This window comes from Tamandua tetradactyla, chromosome 14 (genome assembly GCF_023851605.1).
Source record: "Tamandua tetradactyla isolate mTamTet1 chromosome 14, mTamTet1.pri, whole genome shotgun sequence".
In the NCBI taxonomy this organism is placed as follows: Eukaryota; Metazoa; Chordata; class Mammalia; order Pilosa; family Myrmecophagidae; genus Tamandua; species Tamandua tetradactyla.
Genome location: NC_135340.1, coordinates 70348864 through 70369689, shown reverse-complemented (window position 1 = coordinate 70369689; position 20826 = coordinate 70348864). Strand labels below are relative to the sequence as shown.

The 20826-nt window shown below is 38.1% G+C and overlaps 1 protein-coding gene across 7 annotated transcripts in view; it reads left to right on the top strand.

Annotated features, from left to right (window-relative positions):
- RAB27A (RAB27A, member RAS oncogene family) overlaps positions 1-20826 on the top strand; it is a 101414-nt gene that overhangs the window by 70663 nt on the left and 9925 nt on the right. For all 7 annotated transcript variants that reach the window (XM_077127963.1, XM_077127959.1, XM_077127961.1 and 4 more), the window contains 3 exons: positions 6731-6816; positions 8147-8250; positions 17297-17420. In XM_077127963.1, coding sequence (XP_076984078.1) covers positions 6731-6816; positions 8147-8250; positions 17297-17420 — 314 coding nt within the window. The remainder of the gene's footprint in view (positions 1-6730; positions 6817-8146; positions 8251-17296; positions 17421-20826) is intronic.

The following is a 20826-nucleotide window of genomic DNA, read 5'->3' as shown; positions in this document are numbered from 1 at the left end:
TCCTTTGTGCTCATGCACAGAGCTCAGGGCAGCAGGTTGGCATTGCACCTGTATGGACTGGTGGTAGATGTGGCCCGGAGTTTGCCCAGAGCTAGGGGTGTGACTGAGGGCCATGTGCATGTACAAATCAGGTAGTGCCATAAATTGAGGTATGCGTGCACAGAGTTCACAGCAGGGGCAGGGGGAGTATAGATGTAGTTGCATAACTGTATGGGCTGGGAGCAGATGTAGCCTGAGTATGGAGATAAGCATCTGCAGCCTTTATCTGCTTGTGACCACTTTTTAGTCCCCATCACCAGTCTCCCCATCCATGCACTCTTAAGAGCTCCGGGCTTCCACATTAAGCTGTTTGTATAAGCTGGACAGTCTCCAGTACTCTGCCTCTCAATTCCTCAGCTTTTGCAACCAGGGCCTCCCTATGTGGTGCAGAAGACTCTCCCAGGTCACTTATACCCTGGAATTACTGTCTCAGTCACCTCCCCCCCCCCATCCCTTCTCTAGCTGTTCCTTGGAGCAGGGATGAACTCAACTTATCCTATTCTGCCATGTTCCGCTATATTACCCATTTTTTATTTTTGTGTATTGAATGTGTTGGCGTTCAACTTCATTCATTTACATTGTATATCTAGCTGTGCCAGGATCACTTGTTGAAAAGGCTATTATTTTCCTATTGAATTTCTTGATACCCTTATTGAAAATAAATTGACCATAAATGTAAGGGTTTATTTCAGGACTCTCTGTTCTATTCCATTTTCTACATGTCTTTCCTTTTACCAGTACTATACTTTTTTACTTACTGTAGCTTTGTAGTACATTTTGAAATTGGAAAGTATAAGTCTCCTCCAACTTGTTTTTCTTTTTCAAGATCACCATTTTAGTTTGCTAGGCTGCCAAAAACAGATACCTTGAAATGGGTTGGCTTTAAACACTGGAAATTCATTAGCTTACAGTTGAGGTTGTGATAATGTCCAAATCAAGTCATCATCAGGGTGATGCTTTCTTTTCAACAACTGGCTGCTGGCAATCCTTGTTCCTGTGTCACATGGCAAACATGGTCTGCTGTTCTCTCCTTTCCCTTCTGGATTTTGTTGATTTCAGCTTCTTGCTTCTTTGGCTTGCACATGTGCTCTCTTTTCTCCCTCCTTCCCTCCCTCCCTTGACCTCCTCCTCCCCTTCTCCCTCTGTCCCTTCATCCAGTCCAGTAAGAGGATTAAGACCCACCCTGGGCCACACCTTAACTGAATAACCTCATCAAAAGGTCCTACTTACAATCGTTTCACACTTACAGGAATGGATTAACTTTAAGGACTTGCTTTTCTGGGGTACAGACAGTTTAAATCACCACAATTAGCTTGGCTGTTTTGGGCCTCTTACAATTTCATGTGAATTTTCATATCAGCTTGTCAATTCCTTCAGAGAAACCAGCTATGACTCTGACAGGACTGCATGGAATTTGCAGAACACTTTGAGAATCTACAACATTGCCATCTTAACAATATTAGGACTTCTAATTCGTGAACAAGGGGTGTTTTCCCATTTATTTAAATCTTATTTCTTTCAAAATATTTTATATTTTTCAGAGTGTAAGCTTGCATTTGTTTAGTTACCTTTATTTCTAATTATTGTATTCTTTTTAATGTTATTGTAAATGAAATTTGGTTAAATTCATTTCTGAGTAGTTCATTGCTAGTGAGTTGAAACACAATTGACTTTGTGTTTTGATCTTTTATATTGTAACCTTGCTGAACTTTTAAATTATTTCTAGTACTTTTTAAAAAAAATATTTGTGGATTCGTTAGGATTTTCTATATACGAGATCATGTCTTCTGTGAGTAGATATAGTTTTGCATCTTCTATCTAATTTGGATATCAGTTAGGAGGTTCTTGGCAAGAACCTCCAAATAATGTTGAGTAGAAGTATTGAGAGTGTCTTGTCCCAGGTCTTAGGGAAACAACATTTGGACTTCACCATTAAATATAATGCAAGTTAATAATGGGATAACCACATGGAAAAATAATGAAATGTGACCCTGCCATACAGTGTACAAAATATTTATATGTAATGCAAGCTGTGAGTTATTTGTAATGTCCTTTATTAGGTTAAGAAAGTTCCTTTCTATTCCTAGTTGAGTGTTTTTGCATTGAAAAGGTTTTGAATTTTGTCAGATGCTTATTCCACATTTATTGAGATGATGATGTGCTTTAGTCGTTTATTCAGTTAATGTGGTGGATTATGTTTGTTGATTTTTACATGTTAAACCAACCTTGCTATTCATGGGATTAATTCCTTTTAGTCATAATGTATGACCTTTTTAATAAATTGCTGGATTCTAGTTGTAGTATTTGTTAAGGATTTTTGTGTTTATATTCAGAAGGGATATTCGTTTGTAGATTTTTTTTTTCTTCTTGTAATGTCTTTGTCTGGTTTTGACAACAGGATAGTATTGGCCTCATAGAATGAGCTAGGAAATATCTACATCTTGAAGGATTGGGGAAGGTTAATTCTTTAAACATTTTTTAATTCACCAGTGAGCACATCTGGATCCCAGTTTTCTTTGTGGGAATTTTTTTTTTTATTGTTAATCACTTTACTTTCTCTAGAGCTATTCAGATTTTCTGTTTTTTGTTGAATTAGTTTCAGTAGTTTGTGTCTTCAAATTCATCACCTAGGATACATTTCTAGGTTATTTAATCTGGTGATGTACAGCTGTTCAGAACTTTTATAAGCTTTCTGTTTCCACTATGTTCGTGTTGTGTCTTCTTTCATTTCTGGTTTTAATAATTTTAGTTTTCTTTCTTGGTCAGTCTAGCTAAAGGCTTATCAGTTTTGTTGATCTTTTTAAAGAGCCAACTTTGGTTTTGTTAATTTTCTATGTTTTTCTATTCTCTATTTCATTTATTTCTACTCTATATTTATTTTTTCCTTCCTTCTCTTTGCTTTAGATTTAGTTTACCCTTCTTGTTCTAGTTTATTAAGGTGGAAATTTAGGTTATTTATTTGAGATATTTTTAATATAGGCATTTACAGCTATGGATTTCCCTTTGAACACTGGTTTAGCTTCATTTCATAGGTTTTGGTATGTTGTGTTTTTGTTTTCATTCATCTCAAAGTATGCTCTAGTTTCCCTTGTGATTTCTTCTTGAACTGTTGGTTATTGAAAAGTGTGTTGTATAATTTCTACATAATTTTGAATTTCCAAATTTCTTTCTGGTCTTAATTTCTAATTTTACTCCATTATTGTTGGAGAACATTATTTGTATGATTTCAATCCTTCATCTCTATTAGGCTTATTTTATGGCTCAACATATGGTCTATCCTTGAAGATGTTTCATGTGTACTTGAGAAAAATGTGTATTCTGCTGATATTGGGTAGAGTGTTCTAAGATGCTGGTAAGTCTAGTTGATTTACAATGTTGTTCAAATCTTCTGTTTCCTTGTTTATCCTGTGCCTGCTTAACCTATCCATTATTGAAAGCGGGGTATTGAAGTCTCCAGCTATTGTGAATTGTCTATTTCTCCCCTTCAGTACTGTCAGATTATGCTTCATATATTTTGAGACTCTGTTGTTAGGTGCCTCTATGTGTATAATAGTTATATTTCCTTGATGGATTTGCCCTTTTATCGTTATAAAATGCCCTTCCTTTTCCCTAATAATAATTTTTGTCTTTAAGTCTATTCTATTTGATTTTAATATAGCTCCTTCAATTCTCTTTCGGTTATTGTTTTCATGGCATATCTTTTCCCATCCTTTTACTTTCAACCTATTTGTGTATTTAAACTAAAATATGTCCTTGTAGACAGTACATAGTTGGGTCACTTAAAAATATCCATTCTACCAATTTCTGCCTTTTATTTGCATTTTTTATATTTAATGCAATTACTGATAGGGTAGAATCTACAGCTGTGGTTTTTCTACTTGTTTTCTATATGGCTTATGTCCTCTTTGCTTCTCTATTCCTCCATTACAGCCCATTTTGTGTTAAATAGATATATTTTCTAGTTTGCCATTTTAGTTTTTTGTCATTCCTTTGACTATATTTTTGAGTTATTTTCTTAGTGCTCTCAATTTAATTTAGAACAATTTTGTTCAGATTAATACTAACTTAACTTCAATAATATACAAGAACTTTGCTTCTATACAGCTCCATTCCATCTCCCAACTTTGTGTCATACAAATTGTGTCATTAAATACTGTGTGCTCATCTATACAAATTCATAATGATTGTTTTATGCAGTTGTATTTTAAGCAGATAGAAGAAAAGAGTTACAAACAAAAATACATTTACACTATCTTTTCTGGGGGTGGGCGTGCATGGTCTGGGAACATTTATACTGTCTTTTACATATCACTATGTAGTTATCTTTACTGGTACTCTTTATTCTTAATGTGGATTTGAGTCACAGACTTTTGTGCTTTCATTTTAGTCTGAAGGACTCTTTTTTGTGTTTCTTGTAGGGCAGGCCTTCTAGCTACTAATTTTCACCATTTTAAAATCCTGGGAATGGCTTAATTTTGCCTTCTCTTTTTTAAACAATATTTTGCTGGATATAGAATTTGTAGAAGTTGTAGTTGTAGTCTTTGTTTTCTTTCAGCCTTTTGACTACCTTTAACTAAACTGCCTTTGGCCTCCATGGTTTCTGATGAGAAATCAGTTATTAATCTGCCTCATGTGTATATTCTGAATTGCTTTTTGCTTGCTGCTTTCATGATTCTTTCTTTGTTTTAGCTTTCAATGGTTTGATTATGATGTTTCTAAGTATGGATCTCTTAGAGTTTATCCTATTTGGAATTTATTGAATTTCTTGGATATGCAGATCAATGTTTTTCATCAAACTTGGGAGGTTTTTGTCATTATTTCTTCAAATATTCCTCCCATTTCTCTCCCCCCTCTCTTTTCAGGACTATTTTATAAGTATGTTGATATGTGGTGACTCAAAGGCCTCTGAGACCCTGTTCAGTTTTCTTCATTCTTCTGTCTTTCCATTCCTCAGGCTGGATACTCTGAATTGACCAATCTTAAAGTTTGCTGATTATTTCTTTTGCAAGTTCAAATCTGCTGTTGAGTACTTCAGCTTATTTAGCATTTCAGTTATTGTAGTTTTTAACACCAGAATTTTTATTTGTTTCTTTTTTTGGTAATTTCCATCTATTTACTGATATTGTCTATTTGATGAGACATTGTCCTAATACTTTCCTTGAATTCTTCAGATATGGTTTCCTTTAGTTCTTTGAACATATTTATAATAACTGATTAAGCTCTTTGAATAGTTACTTCAACATATGGGCTTTCCTTGGGACAGTTTCTACTGACTGATTTTTCCCCTGTGTTTAGGCCATACTTTCCTGTTTCTTTGCATGGCTCATAAATGTTGTTGAGAACTGGCATTTTAAATAGTATAATATGAAAACTTTGGAGATCAGATGATTCCTCCCCTCTCCTATGGTTTGTTATTTTTGCTATTTATTGTTTTTATCATCACTGCTGATTTACTTGGTTAATGACTTTCCTGGATTAATTCTGGAAAGTCTATGTTCTTTGGTGTGCATGGCTACTAAAGCCTCTTGTCACAGAAGTTAGTGGCCAGCAAATGAATGGATAAAGATTTTCTTAAATGCCTTGAGCCAGTCTATCTCCCAGCTTTTTTCCAAGCAGCTCTGTTTGTTTGTCAGAGCATGTATTCAATGCTTTAAGAAGCAGTTTACAGCTCTGCCTTAGTCCTCACTTCTTGCTTGAGAAGAGCCTTCAGGATAGCTAGAGGTGAGAATGTAGGGGCTTCTCAGGTCTTTCCTGAGCGTGTTTAGAGCCCCGCACATGTCATGGCCTTCCAGGCTCCCAGAAATACTTTGGAGCCTTTCAAAGCTCCCTATAAACATCTCATTTCCCACTTAAAAAAAATTTTTTTTTTTTTGGTCAGCCTCTTCTTTTTTTTTAGCCCTAACTAGTGTTACTGCCTCAGGTGGCTATGTGTTAAACGGTTGCAACTGATTATTTTCAGTGGATGCCCTGGAGCTAGAGCTGTTCTCATGGTCAAATAAAGACAAGCTTTGAGAATGGAACTTTTCAGAGAGCTTCCAAATAGCTCAATTACTGACAGTTCTCTGAGAATTGGAGTGTTGCATAGCGCCAAACCTGTTCTGCCTCCTACTGTGGCTGCAGCACTGATGTTTTTCACAGCTGCCATAGTTGTGTGGTTGTGATTTTCAAAACTCCTGCAGAGCTGGGGAAAGGGGAACTGGAATTAGGGCAAGTTAAAATACCATAAAACTCACTGTTCTTACTGACATTCAGTTGTTTTTCTTTAAAAAACATTCTCTGGAATTTTGCAAACCTTTTGCTGAATTTTCAGAGTTCTGAAAAAGTTGATTTTGACAATTTTTGCTAGTGTTATCATTGTTTTTGTGAAGTGGGATTTTCAAATATCCTTAGTCTGCTGTTCTGATTCTTGTAACATTGTTTTAAGGGCACTTTTTAGAGTTGGGCAGGGAAATGCCATAGATAGGTAGTATTTCCTGAAACTAGTGGCCCAAGGGAACTTTGAAGAAAGCTGAGCTGATAATGGTAATAATTATACAATTATTCAGAATAAAATACAAACAAGGTTGTATTCTAGATGGGATTCTCTTTAGAAGTTTAGATTTTTAAGGTATTTGCACTGAATAGAAAGGTGAGAAGAATTGATCCATCTCAGAAGTTCTCTTTTGTTTTGTTTTTTACTTTGTTCTTTTAGGTGTACAGAGCCAATGGCCCAGACGGAGCTGTTGGCAGAGGCCAGAGGATCCACCTGCAGTTATGGGACACGGCCGGGCAGGAGAGGTATGCTCCTTACCAGAGGAAAGGGAAAAACAGCCTTGCTCTTTGCGTGTGACCTGGGCAGGGAAAACTCAGCTGAGTAGTTAATTTGCACCTGAATAAGACATGCTGTCATATTAACAGGAAATTTGTCAGTCTGAGATGATAATGGTATCTTTATTTCATATGAGGCCAAAGAGAAAAATGAATGCCTTCTTGGTTGTGGACTTTTCTTTCTTTTAAAGTTATACATTCTGCTATATTGTCTCCTATTTCCTATTTCCTCAACCACAAATAAAGCTGCAAAATTATGTGCATTGCTCTTAACTGATTTTTAAAACCCAGTAGAAAATCTGGTTGGAATAAATTTATCTGGGCAGAGGTTGCTTGACCAAAATAAACCACATGAAATCTTGATATCATAGTTGTTTTCAGTTAGCTAATGCTTCTGATTTCTCTCACAGCTTGAAGGATTTTGTTCAATTTCTAACTTTTTTTAAGGGAAACCTAAAATTTATACAGTAGTATAGAGAATAATATAATGAATCCCACATATTCATGACCTAGTTTCTAGAATTATTAAGTCATGGCTAGTCTTATTTCATGTATACCACTCACCACTTCTCACCCCCAGATTATTTTGAAGCACATTCCAGACATCATATTATTTCATTCTTAATATATCAGTATATAACTCTAAAATGTAAGGATTCTTTTTGTAAAAATGTTTAAAAATATTTCAGAAAAATCTAATATACCTGATAAGATGAAAAATTCATAGCAATATTTTTTTCCTTGAAGCTTATGAATTTCAGTTTCAGGATGTGCTCAGCATATAGGTGAAGATAGAGGAAACTATTGAAGGAAGAGGGAGGGGAGAAAGCAGGATAAAGCCCTGGAAGAGAGAGAGTACCAAGAAAGCATAAGGTCTGAGTCAATGCTATTCTCACTTTAAAGGCAAAGAAATGAATATCAGAGATAAGAGATTTCTGGAGGGACTGAAATTAAAAGGTCATGGAACACATTGTAATGTCAAGTTAAGCTTTCACTGGACGAGGAAAATGTACACAGCAACCGCCACTGCGCTTGGCCTACTTAACTCATGATGACAATAAATTCCTGGCTGTGATGAAGGGATCATGAGCTAGATGTTGTCATCCCTGTCCTGCTGGGTTTTCAAATCACATGGTCTCTTAACACATACACTTAGATAAGTGATAAGTAACGGTTCTATAAACTTTTGGAATATATCAGCCAATTTGCTATTTGTAGAAGTTTGAAGGCATTGTCGCTACCTTTATATTTCAGGATTGGGGCTGTAGCCTAAGTGACCAACTTGCTTTTATGTTCCTAGATTTCGTAGCTTGACAACCGCATTCTTCAGAGATGCTATGGGGTTTCTTCTGCTTTTTGATCTGACAAATGAGCAAAGTTTCCTCAACGTCAGAAACTGGATAAGTAAGTGTTACGGTTCTCCTGCCTCCTGCCCCCCAATTTCCTTGCAATGAAAAGTCCTTTTACATTTTACTTCTCTTGTAAATTGTTTTAGAGGCGCTCCTAGTGCAAGTGTTGTTTAAAGGAGCAGAGTTGAAATACTCTGCTTTTCTTAGCAATGATAAATTTGAATTGTTGAGTACTTACCATGCTCCAGGCACATGGTAGCATGTAATCTCTTCTTTCTAGTTTGGCATTTTTTTTCACTTGTTTGTATTCACAAGTGTATATTTATACATCCCTTTACTTTTCTTTCTTTCTTCTTTTTTATATGCTGTGTGGTAGAGGGTCACATTTCATTCTTTTTGCATGTCAGTATTCCCATTTTTGCAGCACAATTTGTTGATTTGTGGGGGGTAGGGTGGGGGTGGGGAAGGAATTGAACCCAGGTCTCCAGCATGGCAGGCGAGAATTCTACCACTGAACTACCCTTACATCCCTGCTGCATGTAAATCTCTTAATCCATCCTTTCCATAGAGAGGACTCTATTATCTTCTTTTTATAGGTAAGTAAATAGAATCCTAGAGAAGTTATATCTCTAAGTGTCTGCTTGTCAATAGCATGCTATCAATTCTTATCCCATCTCCAGAGATATTTAAAACATATATTATATAGACATAGATACCCTTTACAGACTTCATAGAGAATAACCTTGGCTGCATGTCTCTTCTGTGGTTAGAGACCCTTCCCTCTGCTTTATGAAGAACCCTCTCTTGGGAAACTCTAGAACTCAATGGCACAGTGGTCCCTAGCATGCTATCCATCAGCCTTCATGGTGCCTCTTTGGAGAAATGGTAACCTCTCAAATAATTGGTTGATAGTCATTTAAAATCCTGCCGCTTGACCATATACCAGCTTTCAAATGTACATTTTCTTCCTTGGGCTGCCTGTATTAATATAATTGCAGAGAATCTATTGGAGAAGGCTGTGATGTTAAATTCTTAACATCCAAATCTTTAAACTTAACACATTTATTTAAAAATATCTACTTCTTAAAAATTGCTTGGTATTTTGGAATTATGAAAGGGTAATTGGCTATGGTTTTGATTGTAGAGAAATCTATTTCTAGATGAATTTTTAATTAAGTAATTTATACAGTGGATTGTGGTTGTAGAAGCATTTTTACATACTTTGTGTCTGATCTTTGCAACCACTCTGTGAGGAGATTAGAGTAGGTGGTATATTCTTATTTCAGGACAAGAACACTGTGCCTTAAAGTGTAGTCAACTTAACCAACGAAGGAAGCCAACAAGTAGAAGGGGCTTTTGGCTTTCAGTTTAGTAGCCTTTTATGTCTTTTCTCAATTAACTTGGCTACTAAGAGGTGAAGAACTATTTAATACTTTAAATGCAAGTACCCCAAATTTAATTAAGCTTGCTAGGCTTCACTTTGTTAAATGACTGACTCAGTTGTACCTCTCATTATTTCCCTTACAGATGAATGGTTGTGGCTATTTCTAGTACCTTATCCTCAGCCCTTGCTTATCATCCACTCTCTTGCATCATCAGTACAAGTTCTGGGACGTTTACAAGTCAAACACTTTATAAGGATTACCAGTAGGGACGTGCTCATAGAATCTTCACATTGAAAGATAATCAACATACCTATTTTCCCCCACAGAAACATTACATAAATCTTGCCCACTTGGGCTGTGCAGCTAGTTAGATAAAGACAAATTTATGTGTACGTATCTTATATTGTTATCCTTAAAGAGTAGAAGAATCCTTATTGTCTAGTTAAGTAAACAAACCTTATACACATTGAAGATTTCATATCTTCAGTCAAAAGTGTGTTTCCCTTTCTATAAATCTTAATTAGGAAAAAAAATGTATTAATTATCTATACATTTTATTTTTTCTCTGACTGCCAACATTTTGAGCATTTTAGGGGATCATTCATTTCTCCTTTTTTTTTGGTCAAAATAATAGTGTTTTTTTTTTTTTCTTAAATAAATGATGCATGCTAGAATAGAGGTAGTGTTACATCAGTGGAGAGCTGACTCTTCAGCCCCTGTGTGCCCCAGAACAGGAGAGCAGGTCTCTACTCTCCCTTTGCTTCTCCAGAGCTGCCTCGTGGCTCCTTCATTCTTGACTCCATATTTTCTTGGGAGGCGGGATAAGAATCCAAAGATGAGCCCAGCTCACTCCAGGAGACGGAACTACAAGCCAAGTCCTCTGGACCTACATCTGAAATCTGAAATGAATTGGCTGGACTGGTATTCACTCAGCAGTTCTCCTGGAATTCAGATGAGTCAGCGAATACTAGTGGCAGCCTATTTTGTAAGGAAACTTTAAAGCAACCTAAATTGCTAATGTTTTCTTCTATGGCCTCACATTGATGGTACAAGAGCGAATCTGTAGATTATTTGGGTAGAATTGACATCTTACAGATTTATATAGTCTTCCAAACCATGTACGTGGAATGACTCTCCATTTATTTAGGTCTTCTTTGATTTCTTTTAGCAATGTTTTGTAGTTATCTATGTACAGGTTGTGCTGGTCTGAAAGGTTCATGTACTCTACGGAAGCCATGTTTTAATCCTTATCCAATCTAGTGGGAGCAATCTTTTTTTTTAAATCCCTATTCAAAAATGTAGGTTGGAAAACTGAATAGATTATTTCCACAGAGATGTGATTCACCCAATTGTGAGTATTAACCTTTGATTAGAGGGAGATGTGACTCTACCCATTCCAGGTGGATCTTGATTAGTTTACTGGAATCCTGTAAAAGAGGAAACATTTTTGAAAAAGAACCTCAGAGCCACGGGAACCACAGAGCCCATGCAGCCAGAGACCACTGGGGATGAAGAAGGAAAATGTCCCCAGGGGAGCTTCATGAAAGAAAGAAGCCCGGAGAGAAAGCTAGCAGCCATCTATTGTTTACCATGTGCCTTTCCAGCTGAGCGAGAAACCCTGAACTTCATTGGCCTATCCTGAATTAAGGTAACCTCTTGTTGGTGCCTTAATTTGGACATTTTTATAGACTAGCTTTAATTGGGACATTTTCATGGACTCAGAACTATAAACTTGCAACTTAATAAATTTCCCCCTTTTAAAAGCCATTCCATTTCTGGTATATCACATTCTGGCAGCTAGCAAACTAGAACAAGATCCTTTACATCCTTGGTTAAATTTATTCCTGGATAATTGATTCTTTTAGTTGCTATTGTAAATGAACTTTTTTCCTGATTTCCTCCTCAGATTGCTCATTACTAGTGTATAGAAACACTTGATTTTCGCATATTGATCTCAAATCCCACCACTTTGCTGAACCTGTTTATTAGCTCTAGTAACTTTGCTGTGGATTTTTTGGGACTTTCTAAATATAGGATAGTGTCATCTGCAAATAGTGAAAATTTGCCTGTGCAAATATAGATGTGAATATAGACATGAAAATATACACAGAGATCAAGGCAGAAAACAGTATTTTCCTGATTCTTCAGCAAAATGTCAGAGCAAGATGTCAGAGGTGACCCTGACATTTAAATTAAGCTGCAGCTAACACGTCCTTTCATGTCCAAATCATGCTGAAATTTGCACGTCTATTATCCTTTCAGTTTTGCCAGCGTTTGCCTCATGTATTTTTTGGTGTCCTGGTTAGGTGCATGTTCTAGTTTGCCAGCTGCCAGAATGCAATATACCAGAAACAGAATGGCTTTTAAAAGGGGGAATTCATTAAGTTGCAAGTTTACACTTCTAAGTCCAGAAAATGTACCATTTAAAGCAAATCTATAAAAATGTCCAAATTAAGGCACCAACAAGAGGTTACCTTCACTCAAGAAAGGCCGACGAAGTTCAGGGTTTCCAACTGGAAAGGCACATGGCAAACATGGTGACATCTGCTAGCTTTCTCTCCAGGCTTCTTGTTTCATGGAGCTCCCCCAGGGATGTTTTCTTTTTTCATCTCTAAAGGTCTCTGGCTGCATGGGCTCTCATGGTTTCTGTGGCTCTCCTGCTTTCTCCAAAATGTTTCCTCTTTTAAAGGATTCCAGCAAACTACTTAAGACCCACCTGGAATAGGTGGAGTCACAGCTCCCTCTCATCAAAGGTTAATACCCACAACTGGGCATATCACATCTCCATGGAGATAGTCTAATCAGGTTTCCAACCTACATTGCTGAATAGGGATTAAAAGAAATGGCCGCCTCCATGAAATGATCAGGATTAAAACATGGCTTTCCTAGGGTGCATAATCCTTTCAAACCAGCATAGTGCACAGACATTTATAATGTCATTTCTTCTTGGTGGATTGCCCCTTTCATTAATATATAATATTCTTTTTTTTTCACTTTTTTTTTTTTTTTTTTTTGCATGGGCAGGCTCTGGGAATCGAACCTGGGTCTCTGGCATGGCAGGCAAGAACTCTGCCACTGAGCCACCATTGCACCACCCTATAATGCCCTTCTTTGTCTCCTTTAACAGTTTTGCATTTAAAGTCTATTTTGTCCAATATAAGTGTAGCTACCCCCACTCTTTTCTGGTTACTGTTGGCATGGAATATCTTTTTCAATCTGTTTGTGTCCTTGGGTCTAAGATAATTCTCTTGTAGGCAATGTATAGATGGATCATACATATATTTTTAAATCCATTCTGCCATTCTGTATCTTTTGATTTGGTTGTTTAATCCATTAACATTCAATGTTATTACTGTAAAGGCAGTACTTCGACCATTTTATCCCCTGATTTTTAAGTTATAACTTATTTTTGCCTCTCTTTTTACCCGTTATCTTCCCGATAATCTTCATTTCTATGATTTCCTTCACGCCTCTCACTCTTATCTTTTCAGCCTGTACAACTCCCTGTGGTATTTCTTGATGAACTCTCTCAGTTTCTGTTTATCTGTTAATATTATAAACTCTCCCTCATTCCTGATGGACAGTTTTGCCTGATAAAGGAGTTGTGACTGGCAGTTTTTCTCCTTCAGTGTCCTAAATGTATCATACTTCTTGCCACCATGGTTTCTGATGAGAAATTGGAACTTACTCTTATTGAGGCTCCCTTGTATGTGATGAATAACTTTTGCTGCTTTCAGAATTCTCTCTTTATCTTTGGCATTTGACATTCTGATTAGTATGTGTTTTGGAGTAGGTCTATTAGAATTTTTTCTGTTTGGAGTATGTTGTGCTTCTTGAACACATACCTTTATGCATTTCATAAGAGTTGAAAAATTTTCAGACATTATTTCGTCAGTTATTCTTTCTGTCCCTTCTCCCTTCTCTCCTCCTTCTAGGACACCCAACACATGTATATTTTGTGCTTTGTACTGTCATTCAATTCCCTGAGACCCTGCTCCATCTTTTCCCATTCTTTTCTCTACATGTTCTTTTGTCTGTAAGATTGTGGATGTCATATCCTCTAGTTCACTGATAGGTTTTTCTGCCTGTTCAAATCTGCCATTGTGTGCCCCTAGTGTGTTTTAAATCTCTTCTGTTGTACCTTTCATTCCCATAAACTCTGTTATTTTTTTTTTTACATGTTTTCAAATGCTTCTTTATACCCACCCAGTATCTTCTTAAAATGCTTTATCTCATTTACCATAGTGTCTTTTATCTTCTTGAATTGATTTAGGAGATGTGTTTGAACATCATTGATTAGTTGTTTGGACATCATTGATTAGTTCTTTCACTTGAAGTTTTAATTTGTTCCTTTGACTGGGCCATATCTCCCTGTTGCTTAGCATGGCTTGTAATTTTTTGCTGGTGTTTTGGCCTCTGATTTTCTTGATGAATTTACTCTGGAGGTCACTTTTTCCCTCTTGCCTAGGGTCTTCTTGTTGATTGGATTTGTGCTAAATCTCTTCTTTGAACTTGGTCCAACTTATTTTGTACATTTGAATAGCTTGTATTTAACTGATCAGATTTTTAAAATTCTAATTTATCTGTTTCTTGCCTTGGATATATGGTACAATTTTTGGGATTGTACTATTTGTGCCATTGTTTCATCCCCAGTAGAAAGCTTCTTTGCCTGTGTTCCTCCTCCCATTTTTTTTTTCTTTGCTTCTCTATATTTTGAACACTCCTTTCATTTTTTTTTTTTTTTTTGCTGCAGGATTTAGATCCAAGACAAAGGCCTCTTTTCCTGCCCCATCATTTTTTTTTTTTTTTAGCTGCTTTTAACTGAAGGGCTAATTCTAGGAGGAGGGTTCCACCTGAGATGACTTTCCCAAGTTAGTTTTTCCCAGTTAAAATAGCCCCAGGGACCCGCCAAGGGGGTACAGATTAGTCCCAAAGTGTCCTAGGGGGCAGAGACTGGAAAGACACCACTCTTCTGTTTGATCCCTGAATTTGTGCTTTCCTGGCTTGCTCAGCAGGTGATGCTCTTCAGCCAACTGTACTCCACAGTCCTAACATGGCACTGTGCCTTTAATTCTCAGCCAACTCCAGCCCTACCAGGGGCATGGTTGAGACAGAGGCTGCAGGCTGCTTTTTGCCTGGGGTGGGTTGAAAAGGTTGCTCAGCTGCCAAACCCTGTGATCTGATTTGAATTCTCTAATCGAAAGCCGCAAAGTATAGTGAGATGTGTACCCAGCCCCCCTTTCTTGGGGATGAACTACCCTTCAGCAAACTGTTTCCCACCTCCCCAAGAGGGAACTCTGTCTCAAATTTAGTCCTGCTTCCTTCTCTGCCAGGAGTGGGAATGAAAGAGGCTGCTGGTTGCTTTCTGTCCTGAGTGGGTTGAAGCTGTACCTGTCCTTGGAGCTGAAACCCAGAAGTTTGTATTTGTTAATCAAAAGCTGCAGTCAGTGCCTGGTCATGGCCACCCTCTCCTCCACCGGCCCCTCTTCTTGGGGAAGAGGATTCTATTTCTAGCCAGGGAGTGGCTCCCAAGGAGACCTGCCACTCCAGTGGGGGCTGGGCATGGTGTAGAGAGATCTACTCACAGATCTTCACCACAGTCTATCAGTCTTTTCCTTCCGCTCTTCCCTGGATGGTAAAAGGTGTTCTTTTGGTCTCTGTGTTTCATACAGCGCCTGGCTATTTACTATCTTTCCTGGAGGATGAACTGAGTTCTGGAGCTCCCGATTCCACCATCTTGGCTTGCTGACCTCTGTGCCTCTACATTTCATTCCTTTCATTGCCTTGTTTGGAAAATCCTCCCCACATCCACCCCCAGATTTAAAAACTGATTAGAACGCCACTTATTTTATAAAACCTGGCAAACAATAACCACTATAAAGCTATCTATGATAACCTTAGTTTGATTAGATTTTGTTCCTCCTCTTAATTCCTGTTACATTTTGCACTACTTATGGGATTCTTACCATAATACTGCCTGGCCTCGTGATTATTTTTGTATGTGCCTTTTCTCCTTAGTGAGATTTTAAGAATCATCTACTAATTTATATGTATGTATGTGTGTGTATATTTATATATAGTACTCACACTTTTTTGAAAAATTAGGAATGAAAATAAAGGAAAAAAAAGTTACCAATAATCACACCACTGTTAATCATTACCACTGGTAATATTTACATACACTTCTAAGTGCTTTACTATATTAACCTAGTGATTCTCAAACTTGAGTATGCATCAGAATCACCCAGAGGGTTTACTAAAACACAGCTTACTGGGCCCTACTCCTAGAGTTTCTTATTTAGTAAATCTGGGATGGGACCTGAGAATTTGCATTTTTAACAAACTGCCATCAACAAGTGATGCAGATCCTGCTGGTCCGTGGGCCTTCCCTGGAGAATCACTGGAATAATTCATTTAATTCTGACCTAAACGCTATGAAGTAGGTGCTATCATTAAGGCCATTTACATATGGGGAAACTGAGGCACAGAGAAGTTAAATAACTTCCTCAGGGTCACACAGCAGTAAATGGCAGATATAACCGCACGATATAACCCCAGGCGCACTGGATTTGGAGTCCAGACTCCTTGATGCTGGAGTCCGGAGACACCTAGGAGGCCAAAAAAGTTTTTTATAGGAGAAGTAACAATGAAGCAAAGTCTGGAAGGAAAGGTCTGGAAATAGCACTTATTACAGCCCAGAAGAAAGATCATGGCTTTGCTTGGAAACAGTAGACAATTTGGTGTGGTTTATATAGATCTTATTACTGCAGTTGCCCTTTAAGGGCAAAGGACAGTGCCCTAACATTCTAAGCAAAGTATTGTCAATGCTCAGGAATTGCTAGTCAACTTAACTTTCTCTTAATAAAATACCCTCATAATGAGGAACTAAAATGTCAACTTTTTCCCTGGCCAGCCAAGATTAAAAAAAAAAAAAAATTAGGCCAGAAACTTTGGGTATGTCTTATGGAAAAAGTTTGGGCTGTTTTAATTTCAGTATGGAACTTGATGAGCAAGAAATAAGACTTTATTTTCCTTCTTTGGAAGATTAAATGATTTAGCTTAGTCAACTATTGGTTTGATTCACTTTTTAAAGTTACGCCTATTTAAGGTTATGAGATAAAAATAAATAAAAATTGTGGAATAAGAATTATAGTCCTGATTTCTCCTGGTTCTGTTGACAGAATCATACACTATTTATTCTGGGTCCTTCTCATTTAATCCTGTATTTTGTTTGTTTTAAATGATTTGTTTGTGCCTTAAGAAAATAGAAAAATGTGAAAAGCATTTCAGATAGAAATTGATTAGTTTATATAAAGATAATTCTCTTACAGATATCATTGCTGTGGAGAGAAGAATGAACAGCAGAGCTTTAAGGTTGGCAGTAAGCACTAGGAAATCCTCCAAGTTTCTTTTCAAGTGACTTAAAAAAAAAGAAAGAACATGTTATGCATGTATGTACTTTTGGAGGGTTAGCACATTCTCCTGTTACTCTCTGAACTGACTAAGCTGGAATATGTGATGCGGGGCATTATATATCTACCACTTCCATTCAATTTTACAGATAAGGTTATTAATGCTTTGAAAGCACTATTGTATCAGTTCCATCTGTATATCTATTCACCGTTTTCAAAGCACTTATGCATAGATTCTCCATTGATGATCATAAACTTAGCTTATTATTTACCAATAATAAATTTTATCTGCTTATTTTGATAGGCCAACTACAAATGCATGCATATTGTGAAAACCCGGATATAGTGTTATGTGGAAATAAGAGTGATCTGGAAGAGCAGAGGGTAGTAAAAGAAGAGGAAGCTAGAGCACTTGCAGAGAAATACGGGTGAGTATATTTGTGGAGAAATCTAGGGAAAGCATTTCTAACATACCCATTGCCACATGGATGGGGAAGGAAAAAGTAAGACAAAAAACTCAGATGTATACCTTGGGCCAAATCCTGCACTTACTTTGCCTGTAAATATTATTTGATAGTGGAAGCCATATAGCGTGAGGACCTTTGTTCAGTCTGTGAGGCCCATATTATCTTGGGGCTTGCAGAAAGAAAGCTTCAAGGCCAAATGCCTATTTAAAGTCTTCTTTTCAAAATGCAAACAGGAGATCCTTGGATGAGGCAGTGTCGCTTGAGCAGAGAAATGTCAAAGCCAGCGTGTGCTATTGTGGAGAGCTCCACCGTACAAGAAGGCTGGATTGGGTGACTGAGGTGTCAGCTTTGAAAATTGTGTGCTTGGAGAGGGTTGTAAGGCTCTCCTGGGGCTCGGGCTATGTTCTTGTGATGAAGAGTCAGCAAAATACTGTTTTCTGCCTTGAGCTCTGGGCATAGGAACATAGTAGCTTTAGCAGCATGATATGGACATGAAAGGAGATGTTAGCTGCAGCTTAATTTAAATGTCAGGAGCACCCCTACAAAGAAATACTTTTCTTTCTACCTCTAATACAATGAGGACATAACTGTATATGTATTAATTACCCTTAGTATAAGTAGGAGACAGCAAGTGCAGTTGGAAAGAAGGATCGGAGAGGAGAGAGAAATGGTGTGATGTGATATGAAGGAGGCGGTTACCTAGCAGGTGGCCTTGGTTGTTAGGCAGAATCCAAGGAGACGAGGGGAGGGCTATTCCCTTTTCATTTTGTAACCATTGCTTTGCTCTTCCTTGAGCTGACGGCTGTCCAAGGATAAGGGTTTACCCTGTGAAGGGCCTGGAAGGATCATTGCCAGGTGGGGAGAAGCCAGATTTTGGAGGGCTTTGGATGGATACCAGGCTAGAGAGATTAGACTTGATCCCCTGGGGGACAGAGTTGCTGAAATCCTTTGTGCATGGAGGGATGTTATGAATGCTTTTCTAGATTTGTTGGGGATTGTGGTGTGAATTGAAGGGAGGAAAGACCAGAGAAAGGAAGATTCCAGTGACCCACGAGGTGGGTATGAACTGGATTTTTGGAAAAAGAAAAGGAAGGGAAAATATATAGAAGAGCTAAGATGGACAGAACAGGATTTAAAAATCTTTCTCAATTCTCGCACACCTGGGGTATTCCTGTCACCTAAACTGGTTTACTCTGGCAAGGATTTGCAATTGGATGTGGAAGTTTTCAACCTAGGGTTGGCAACTTAATTCTGGCTGTAAGTTAGGAAGTTATGGGACACTTAAAAAATATATCTATATCCAGGTGTAGTTCTCATGTCTTCTTCTGACATAACTGGTTTGGGTTTGTGTATCAGGCAAGGGTTACCTATGTATAAACTGATCTGTTACAGGGACTGGACCTTTGACAAATGTGGGAGCTGGTTAGGCTATTTCTGTAAAGGTGGGTTGTCTTTGCATCTAATGCTGAAGGATGAAATCCACAGGGCAGTCAGGGAGGGAAGCTGGATATAAAGTGAAGGAGAGAAGGAACAAGCTGGGAGCCAGAGCATAAGCGGGAGCCCATCAAGACGGTCTGAAATCATTATTGGTTCTTGTGGCTGCTGACCTTGACAGTTCAGGTGCCCTGCAGAAGCCAGGGCCCTTCATCACAGAGCTAAACATACACCTCCCATCCAGGAGTGGGAGGCGCTGAAGGGAGACCCAGAGGGAGGTGGAGCCCTTGCAGGTCTGGCCTTATGCCACTGAGGTGAACCACCAGATAAGCAACAAGTACAAGAGCTACAAAATGGCCGCTGCTTCACTTCCACCCTCCAAATCTTCCCCATAATCTTCTTTGTGGCCCATCCTAGCCAGAAAAGAAATTCTAGGAAATGCAGTTCAGCTTAGCCAAGCTGATGCATATGGACCCAAAGCCACCATAGGTGTGGGGGCCCCTGCACTGGTATTTTTTGTTCAGCTTGCCAGGTGATTTTGACGTGCTCTGGCTGAGAACCACCGACTTCGATGATTCTGATACAGAGTTTGACAAAGCCCCACTGGTGATTCTGATATGCCCTCCTCCTCCCTTAGAGGCACTGGCATAATGTTGTAGGAAGGAAAGAGGCAGAAATCTAATACAACAGAGAATGCTGAAGTGTTGAAGCTGGGAGGTATGTTGCAAGAGGGTAAGGAGGAAGTAAGTAATAAAGTAATTGAAACTGTGGGCTTAGACTGTATTTGCAGAAGTGTGTCCTTAAAGGCAAAAGAAAAAAAAAAAAAGGCAGCTAGGGGAGTTAGCTAGATCAAACAAGTATACTCGCAAGTATCGGGAGAGTCAAGATTGATGAGATTGACTCCTCCTCCCTTTGGGCTTTTCCGTAGCCTTCTTTAGTATCAGAGACCCCTACATTGCCTTCTGTCATGTAGGAAATCCTGGAATGCAGGGGCTGACTTTCATCTGTGCCCATCCAGCCCACAGTGTCTGCAGAGTAGTTCAGAGGGAGGGGCCCGATCTACGGTTTTGGAGTTGAGTTAAAGTGAGAGGAGAAGGAATTAGCAGATAAGAGTAACTGAAATTGTTGGAGAAGCAAAGCAGTGGGTGGGAACATGAACTGCCTTAGTATTTAGAAGGTGTAAAGTATAGTTCTGTAGGCTCTTTGGCGGCTTCAGAGGGAAAATAATGAAATAAATTGGTTTGTACACATTTCGCAAATTTGAACTATAAAGGTCAACGATTATTTCCGTAGATATCTTGTTTCATTCTTAATTGTCACATTCTCATTTGTTGCACATACACTAAAAGGACTGTGTTGGTGAGTTCATCTGTGTGCTCACAACCAGAAAATAGGGTGCGGTTTATTGTATATTTTCATGTCCAGTATAGGTTGTCTGCTAAATTTGCATTTTTTGGTTGCTAAATTATGCTGCCTTCGATCTTTAATTCATAAAAATGGATCATTAGTTCAAAGGTGGTTTACTGAAATACACATTTAGAGATGAAAATGGTAACGTGAAAGACTATGATTCCAAAATTCTGCAAACCTAAACAAGATGAAGTTGCAGTGCAAACATGGAACATATCTGTGTGTGTGCTGGAACAAGTAAATCTGAAAATGAGGACTTTACTCAAACAGCCGAAAATAGAAACCATGAAGAGGATGCATAATAATGAATATCAGAAAATTGTTGCATGAAGCTCTTAGGTCACTTTCCACCAAAACACAGTGATCTCTGCCAATTGAGTTTTTCCAGAAGTGCAAAAGAATGCTTTCCAGGGTGTTATATTGAATAATATTGTAAATAATGCCAGAAAAGAGACCAAAACAGAGGCTTGTTCAGACTTGCAGTCCTTGTGGCCAAACTCTTACTTTGGACTGTTGCTGAGGT